The following is a 9,007-nucleotide window of genomic DNA, read 5'->3' as shown; positions in this document are numbered from 1 at the left end:
CCTAGAAAGGGTCTTGTTTCTGTTTCTGTGTAACAGAACTGTGTCCATGGAGGCCATGTGTAGTGGGAGAGGGAGGATCTGTGCTGGAAGCTGGACTCTTACCCTTGGGCAATGCAGGACCAGCCTGTCTCTTTGCTTTGTGTCTAATGAAAGCCTTCCATGATCTGAGTCTAGTCATTGATGGATGACCTTAGTGTTACTGCAAATAAGTACTAAACGTATAAAACCATCTATGTATAAAAGTGGTCCTGTTTCCATAATGTTTCCTGGTCCAAAGCAAAAACATTTTGTCATTAATAATTTTTCTGACTTTGGCAATTACTCTTTAATCTAAAATCTTTCAAAGTGTTCAGTCTCTGAACAAATCTCGTCTTGGGGACATAGGCTTGTTTTGTTTTCATTTATCATGTTGGGGGGATTAGAATCTTGCTGTTTGTGAAATACAGTTCAGATCAATGAAGCTGGCAATTTACACTGTAAAATTCATTTTCTATACTAGGTGCTAAGCAAATAATCAGATTCTAATAAAGGAAGAGCAGTTCAGTTTTAGAGCTGGGACCTGCTATGACCTTCATTTTTCTGCAACTATTATCTTAACATAACTACAAATCATACCTGTCAGAATTCTTTTTTCATGTATTGGATTAGATTTTCTGCTGACTTGGTGATTTTTTTATTTTTTTTTTTTACATTACCATATAGCATTTAAGCTGCATTCTGGGGTGTAAATACTGGCCAAGATATGCATTTACTTCATATTGTTTAGCAAGGTTAAGGAACAGTTCTTAATTTTTAGAATCATACTTTTCAATTTATTTTTTTTTATATAAGCCTATTCAGCAATTTTTTTTCTTACTATTTTGGTAAGGAACATATTATTTTTAATTCTGTGCTTTGGTAGAGTCAAATAATTTCTCTGACAAAAAGAAGGTAATTTGCTCTTTGAGACTTCAATTCATTGCTTTGTATTTAATTTAAAAAGTGTTCTCTCTATATTTTATCGATCATGTAAGTATTGCTGTGACTTTTGTTCCATTTGGTAACTCTAGACTTTATGCTACTGGTTACTACAGCAGTTAAAATATATTGTTACTTTAGCATTGTGTGACATGTCTTTTACCTTGTTCATGGGATGCAACTATCAACTTAATGTAGCTGCATATGATCTACTTTACTGTTATAGCTGGCACATGAAGACAGTAAGTAAAATAAATTGATTCTCTCCCTTCTTTTACTTTCTTTATCAGAACAACACAGATCACTGCTCCTCAAGTGCCAATTATAACTTTAGAGTTTATTTATGCATTTGAAGCAAAGTGGAAAAAGATAGTAAGAAAACTAAATGCTGTTGTTGAATTGCACACACCCCCAATTTCACCACACGGAAAGATCTATCCACTTACTTGTCTATCATTTTTCTCTGATTAAGAGCTTGTTGGGAGCATTTGGGACATAGAAGGCTTCTGAAGTTCTTTTTTTGTTGGGTGTACTTTTGTCCTTTTGGAAGACAACATACAAAGAGTTAAACACAGAGGTGAACTTCAGTGTTTGATTAATCACAGGTGTTCATGAGTGCTTGTATCTATGCTTTCTTTATTATCATTTTAGGTCTATTCTGTGTCGTCTTCTCATTGCTTTAATATCCAGAACTCTTCACAACCTACTTTTCTCTCTTGTGCCATCCTTATAATTTCTTACTTAGTATTCAAGGTTAGCTCGTGCCTCCTACCTCCATCCCACATGTTTTAAAACAAGTACCTTCTCAATTTCCCCTCATGCTGGCATTTTCTTATAGATGTTTAACCATGTTAAACATGCTAATGATTAAAACCTAATCTCTCAGCCTTCTTATTGACTTATGCCTTCACGGTGTGTCCCCTGGTACTCAACTTTGCCATAAGTCTGCAGAAACAATTGCAGCTCTTTTGTTAAGACTATTGCCCACCATGCTTTTCAATATCATCTGGCTGTCTAACTGTGCTCCTCTATATGCTAATGTCTTTTCTTTTCGCTTATTTACTTTCTTTTAAAGCAGGTGGTCTGCTTTTCTGCTGTGCTTTTCTGATGTGCGTTGCAATACTGCTGCAGCCCAAAATTAGGATTCATGGGCACTGCAGTGAGTACAGATAGCTTTTATGGAATATCAGGCATACTCAATTGTATAAGTTTGTTGTCCTCTATTATTGGCATAATAAGGTGAACTTCTGTCTTGTGATCAAGCAAAATTATATTTAATCCCCTTTTTGTTTCCCTCATGGATAGTTCTGCGTTAAATCTCTGCCTTGTCCTTTCCATGCAGCTGTTGAACCTTATGTTAAGGTAAAGATTTCCACATCACATCTGTTTTGTAATGTCAGTAGGGGGGTTTTTGGTTGTTGTTTTTCCCTGAAATATTTGAGGTGCCTGTGCTCTGTGGTGCACGATGTTTAAAAAACATGAGTCAGTTTCTACTTTTCAGGAAGTTTTTCAATTCTTTCTTTTAAGCTCTGGGAACAGCCAATTCTCAGTGATGGGCCTAGAGTGAGATAGGCCACCCTTTCTTATTACCCAGCACATTGACACGGTTTGCTGTCACTTGTGTGCTCATGCTTACTGAATTATCAGCAATTTTAATTCTTCTATCCTTAGAACCAGTTTGACATAGGAACTCCAGATACTACAGAATACTAGCTGATTAGTTGTGTGGCGATGAGAGTTGGTGGCATAGGAGAGTTAATAATTCGTGATGTAAAGCATTTGAATATTAACATATTCAGTGTTAGGTTGATGTGATTATCTTGTAGACAGGTTTAAGACAAGCTTCTGGCTTACTGCTGAGTGATTTTCTAAAGAACTCAGGAAAATAGGGGCTTTGTGCTCTACTGGATTGAGCATCGGTCTGGGAGATGGGTTCATGCAGTTCTGCTGTTGCTGCCCTTAGACCTGGTACTGTAACAGATGTCAAGTCTTTCTGCACCTCCTTCATTAATTTAAATAGCTATATATCTGCAAATGGAGAGGGGTTATGGGCAGGTTCGGGGGGTTACAGGCATGTGTGTACTTCTCTTTTGGCAACCTGCAGTGCTTTTGAGGGCTTTCATATTTTCACCTATGTGATCCAATTGCATAAGCATCTTGTGCAACTCTGTGAACAGCCAGTGGATCAAGGGACTGCAGATGGCCTTACCTGCACTGATTTACTGCCTGCGAATGTGGTGCCTCCCTAGACTGGAAACTGGTCATCACAGGTCCACCCCATTGTGCTGTAAACTGCCAGAAACTGCTTTCACAACTGATTAATGGATGTATTATATTTTCAAATGTTTTCACTAATGCTGGAAAATTTTGCCATACTTCTCAGGGCACATCTGCCAAAAATTTCAAGAAGGGATATGACTATGAACATTATTCAACTGGTAAATACAGTTACTAGTTGTAACTGTCCATCACTCCCAAAGGATAAATTACAACGTGCACTTGTGGGCCAGTGATACTGGGGTCAAGGAGACCTGGCTCTATGGAGGGGACCTTCTTTTCTCTTCTCGTCAATCCTGTCCTAGTGTATGCACGTGTGTAGTACAGAAGGCAGGAGTGGATAGTATGTATGTGAGGAAGGGGTGAGAATTAGAAAAAAAACAAATCAGACCACCACAACCAAAGACCATAACAAAGAATCTTGAGTATGAAGTTGTCTTGGCTGAATCCTGATTAAGATAAACTGAAGGATAGTGCATATACAGTAGTGAGCTTTTTACAGGAGTTACAGTCTTGTAGATTAATTTCCTGTTAAAAGATATATACTATAGTGAGCAGTACTATTGTAATGATGGTCTCTGGATCAGTCCTTAATAGATATGGCTAAACAACATGCAAGCAATATTCTTTTTCAGATATCTTAGCTATAAACAAAGCCCCGTGGCCAGAGATCACTCTGTAGTGAGAGAATTCCCTGGATCCTCTGTCTTACGCTCTCCAAGAACAAGTGGGCTGTTTTACGGCTTCCTTCAAAAGAAGGCTCTGTTAAAGAGTAATTATTGTGCCCACAGTTTTTGAAGGGGGAAATAAGTAATGAGGTTATGTGCCTGAAGTCTAAAGGAAGAGGAAACATTTGACTAGCTGCACTCTTCCTGAGGCTAAATCATGTAAATTTTAGCTCTCTGTTTCTGGAAATCACATATGTTATTTCCTGTCCATTGTGTAGTTTAAATTTGCACTGAATGTCTTTGTAAGCAAGGATTGGCTCTGCGCTTTTTGTCTCTGATATCTAGTATAGGACAAGTGAGGTCCTGACCTTTTTTGTGACATTTTATATACAAAGTGATACAAATGATGACTAACGCAATGGAAAAGTTTAAAATATTAATGCTGTGTTGATGAGACTGTAGCTTGCCAACAATTTGTACCATTTTCATGAGTCCTACTTGTTGAAAGTGCATGGAATTAACCTTCTCTAGGCACAAGTACAGTAGCAAAACTTCATTTTTTTTATTGGTTGTGGAACCACCCTCTGTGCAGTAAGGACAACCCTGGATTACTTGTCTGACAGCAGTAACCAGATTGGTGGCAGAACAGAACCTGTTAGTCCAAAGTCCCATTTCTCCTTCTGTATAACACAAATCTGTCCAGTCTTACTGATGGGCTCCCTTAACAGGTACTCATGCTGTGGATATGCAAAACAGTGCTACAGACTCTGTGCTTGGTGGTTGACACAATAGCTACAGGCAGGTGGTGGATCACAGCACCCGCTCACCTGCACTGTCTAAGGTAGCATGTCAGTACCAGAGGCTGCAGACAAAGAAGTACTGGCAGTGCAGGAGGGCATGCTCTGCTTGCAGGCTGAAGTGGGAGGTGTGTTGGGCTGTGCCACCTCACAGACTTTTGTGGTCAAGGGACAAGTGCCTGTGCCCCTGCAGTGTCAAAAAACCAGAGACCTCTTTTCAAGCTGTCAGAGGTGGCTCCATCTTGTGCGTTGGAGGACTGTGAAACTCCCAAGTGGGTCATACTTGGTTTTAGGCCTGTAGGATCAAGCAGAAGGGAGCAGGGCTGGTTTTGACAGAGGGGATATTTATTAATAGAACACATATAGAATTGGGTAAGATAGGAATCTTGTGCTCCAGTGGTGAAGATGGTTTAATGGGCTAAATGTATTTAAAATAGTTTTGCCTCCTGGGAGAATCCTTTTTTCTTTTGAGCTCATGATGAACTACAATACACATCAGAACATGTGTTGGTTGGATTTAAAATGTCTTTATTTACTAACTCTGTAGAGCTATTTGAAACCCAGTGGTAATGGGGTCACATTTTCTGGGTACATTTTTTGGGCTCTTAAAGGTAGTATATGAGGCTATGATTTGGTCAATATAACAGGTTTTCCCTTGTGGTTACAATACGTTTTCCCTCTTCATCCTATTGATAGATATTTCTTCCTGATATTTGCTGTATTGGCAGCTGCTGTAGTGATGCTGCCTAAGCGTAGTTTCTAAAATGTGTTTGGACAAAACATATTACAATATTATCAGACCAGATATTTACTGTAATGTATTTTTTCATGGGTACATGTTGCATTAAGTACTTTTTCCAACATATATGTCCAGAAGTGTGGCAAACAAGCTTTTTGTCCCCAGATTTTGACTGTTTTACTGGGATGTTGTGATGCAAATCAGAATTAAGAGAGATCTGTATGCTTTTTTGTGAAATAAAGGGGAGGATGTGGACTTAATGAAACAGTCACTCAGCTGAAAAAATGTCTTACCATTTCTAGTCTTGATTACAGTAGTCTTCTTAGCACACATCAGAAGAGAAGCAGTAAACTATGCCTTCCAGTAATCCTGGGTTTGGTAATTAAAGCTCCATGCAAACAGATATGTTCTTTAAAAGCAAGATTGATCTGTGGCCCCATTTCTGCTACTGTTCCTGTCACTGCCCCATCTGTTTGTGCTCATTTTCCCTTTCTAGCTGCCTCTGTTTTAACTTGTTGTTCCAGTGAAGACAGAAGAGGGCTGAGGAATGGAAAGGTTTAAAATACATGGAGTTTGTAAAATCCTGGCAGTGATCATAGGACCGACCACCATAAGGTTGATTGTAACAAAGGAACAAGTTATACATATGAACTAATATTTCTTAAGTTCTCTGGCTTTAAAATGGCATGGGTAGCAGATGGTGGTAAGACTGCAAAGAGTTACTAAATGAGGAGGTAGGGTTTTTCAGAAAGTGACTATTGTGTGGGAGGGAATACATGAACTACGGGGTGGAGGGAGAAACAAAGTCTTGGGTTGATTATTACGAAATACTGGAGCTGAAATACCTTGCTTAGCCAAATGCTTTGATTTTTTTTTTTCCCCTCAAAATCCTTTCTGAATGTCATCTATCTTGTCAGTAACTGCAGGTGAGGACTTGTGGATGTGAGAAGACTTCTGTGATTTGGCATATCAAACTAGATTCGTGATGGCAAACATGTTTTGCCAAAGGCAAATTAGAGGCTTTGACTGATAAGTGGTTAAAATCCAGTGCCATCCACTTTTCTAGAAACTAGGCTCTAGCCCTTAAGATATGTATATGTATGCTTAATGGAAGGGTTATCCCTGTCTCTAAAATCCATCTGTGCTAATGATCCAGTGAGTCATCAAACCCATTAGTATGGTTTGGCTTCTTCATTTTGTCTCCTGAAGTTCAATTTTGCATTTTTTTTCTTCAATGTTGTGTTTATTGGCTGGCATGCGGGAAAGCTCCTTAATGGTATGCTGGTATGCTTGGAAGTATCCATGTCCCAAGTCACTGAATGATTGTCCTGAATGTTTCCAGTGTTCTTATAGCAACAAGATGACAAGTAGGAGAAATAGCAGTAATGGGGATACCTAATTCTCATTTTGAGAGCTGTTTATCCTTATCAGTTAAATATTGATGTCTTAGAGCTGATTGGTAATTGTTTAAAAATTGAAGGTAACGTATGATTATGTTCAGTTTAGTGTGATGACCGATTCTCACTGTATGGATAAGGAGTGGTTTCTGAAACTTTGGCTATGGCTCCTGAGACTCTGGGCAATGGCATGTGGTGTTGAGTTAGTCAGTCTTGAAATGATCCAAGAATGATATGGCGCTATTTGTGGATGGTGCTCAAGCAAGGGAAGAATAATATTAGAGACATAATATGGCTGTTTCTGTATTTAAATGTTGCTGGTGCAGTCCCATTGGTCCATTCAGTACACCCAGGGAGACTAATTGATTTAAAATTTGATGCTTTAACTACTAAATCATCATCTCCAGCTGGCACTGAAAGAAAGTGATTTGCATATCTGCATCAGCAGGGAAGTGTCACCTTTGATAAAAAAAGAACCACCGACACACAGACTTAATTATCTATTCAGAGTGCAAGCTAGCAGCTCAAATGTAGTGACTTTTCTCCAAAACTGAAACAGATATTTAAAGAGTCGTGATCAAAATCACGCTTCTCTGAAAACGTAACAGTGACTTCTAAAGATAGCTATAACTGATCTTAAAAAAGGCTTGATTCTGTGTTTTATATTGTGTATCTTTTATATAATTGGCTTCACTGCTTATCTGTTGCCAGTTTTCTCCTCTCTATAATGCGATTGAGTAAAACATCTTTTTAAGAAAGGAGCAAATTGTTTCAAAGCTACAGTCATTGGAAGGTAGACTCAGACTTCTGGTAGTTTGGTCTTTCAGCCTAACTAATGTGGTGTGATAAATCTGCTCTCCTTCCACAGAAACACTGAGTGGTTTAGGTTGTAAAAGCTGTGATTATTTCAAATGCTCTTCCTTCTTGTCAATCGAACCACTAGTTTGAAATTCTGTATTAAACCCTTTTAAGATGCTGTTAGACCAAATAGTAGTGGAAAATGCATCTAATAAAGTGCTGTTAAATAGCTTCTTTTAACTATTTAGTGCATGGCACATCATTGCCTGTAAGTGCAGTTGCCATTTACATTCATAGAAAAGGCTGTTATTTTAGCTGAGAATGTCCAAAGGCTCTGTGCTGGAGAGTCAGAAACAGATACTGCACAGCCCATCTGCTTGTGCTGCTGCTGAGGCTGTCCATAAGCAGCTCTGGCTGCAGGACCTGATCCAGCTTGCCCTGGCATTGAGATGCTGTTATATTCTTCACTCTCCCCCTGTTCCATGGTCTGGTAGTGCTTGTGGGATTCCTTCCCAGGAGTTTTTTGAAAGGGGCAGCAGGACTATCTATATGTGTCCAGCTGTAGCCCAGAGAACTACACGAGAAGACTCTTTGGTGCATATTTAGCTAATTTCATTCTGTGGAGAAATTTCAGCATTGCCGCCTGTTAACAAGCGTCAAACGAGCTGTGTCCGTATTGCTGTCGAGCGTCTCCATGCAGCCTGGGGGGCTGTGCAGCTGTCCTGGAGCCCTTTGCCAGCGCTGAGCCCCACCACCGCCGCCGGGGCTCCCTTGATTTCTAACCAGAGCTGCTGCTTCCCTTTGCCCGCTGCATCCCAGGTGGTGCTGGAGGAGGAGAGGCTGCTGCTTTACTCAGGCAGTGATGCTACGATTGTGGGCGGGAACAGCTTTTTTTTTTCTTTCCCCTTTTTTCCTTTCTCCTCTCCTTGTCCTCCCTCTTCTCTCCCGCACTTGGACTTCGCTGTCTGCAGTGCAGATCCTCGCCTGCCATGCCCCCGGCCCCGCCGGCCTAGGGCGAGCCCCCGGGCACCATGCGGCAGGACAGGCTGACGGGCTCGCTGCGGCGCGGGGGGCGATGCCTGAAGCGGCAGAGCTCGGGCGGCGGCGTGGGCACCATCCTCAGCAACGTGCTCAAGAAGCGCAGCTGCATCTCCCGGACCGCGCCGCGCCTGCTGTGCACCTTGGAGCCAGGTACCCGCACGGCCGGGCGAGGCAGCGGCTGCCGCCCCGTAAGCGGCTTAGCGGGGCGGGGGAGCGGCCGGGGCCGCGGAGGCGGCGTGGAGAGGAGGCAGGCGGCCGGAGGGCGATGCGGGCTGCGGGTAGGCGCGGCGGGGCGGGGGGCAGCGCCCGGGGGCAGCCCCGGGCCGAGGCAGG

The 9,007-nt window shown here is 41.4% G+C and overlaps 1 protein-coding gene across 10 annotated transcripts in view; it reads left to right on the top strand.

Moving 5' to 3' along the window:
• Window positions 1-9,007, top strand: part of TBC1D30 (TBC1 domain family member 30) — a 58,788-nt gene that overhangs the window by 19,059 nt on the left and 30,722 nt on the right. The window contains exon 1 of one of the 10 annotated variants that reach the window (XM_027660441.1): window positions 8,472-8,824. The exons of 6 other annotated variants lie outside the window; for them this stretch is intronic. In XM_027660441.1, coding sequence (XP_027516242.1) covers window positions 8,665-8,824 — 160 coding nt within the window. In that variant the 5' untranslated portion in view covers window positions 8,472-8,664. Of the gene's footprint in view, window positions 1-8,471; window positions 8,825-8,934; window positions 8,953-9,007 lie in introns of those variants that run through there. 3 more of the 10 variants (XM_027660449.1, XM_027660457.1, XM_027660464.1) reach the window with 3 other exon arrangements.

The sequence above is a fragment of the Corapipo altera genome, unplaced genomic scaffold (assembly GCF_003945725.1).
Source record: "Corapipo altera isolate COAL_440 unplaced genomic scaffold, ASM394572v1 1, whole genome shotgun sequence".
NCBI lineage: Eukaryota > Metazoa > Chordata > Aves > Passeriformes > Pipridae > Corapipo > Corapipo altera.
Note: the sequence above shows the minus strand (reverse complement) of the source record. Positions and strands in the feature narration are given on the sequence as shown.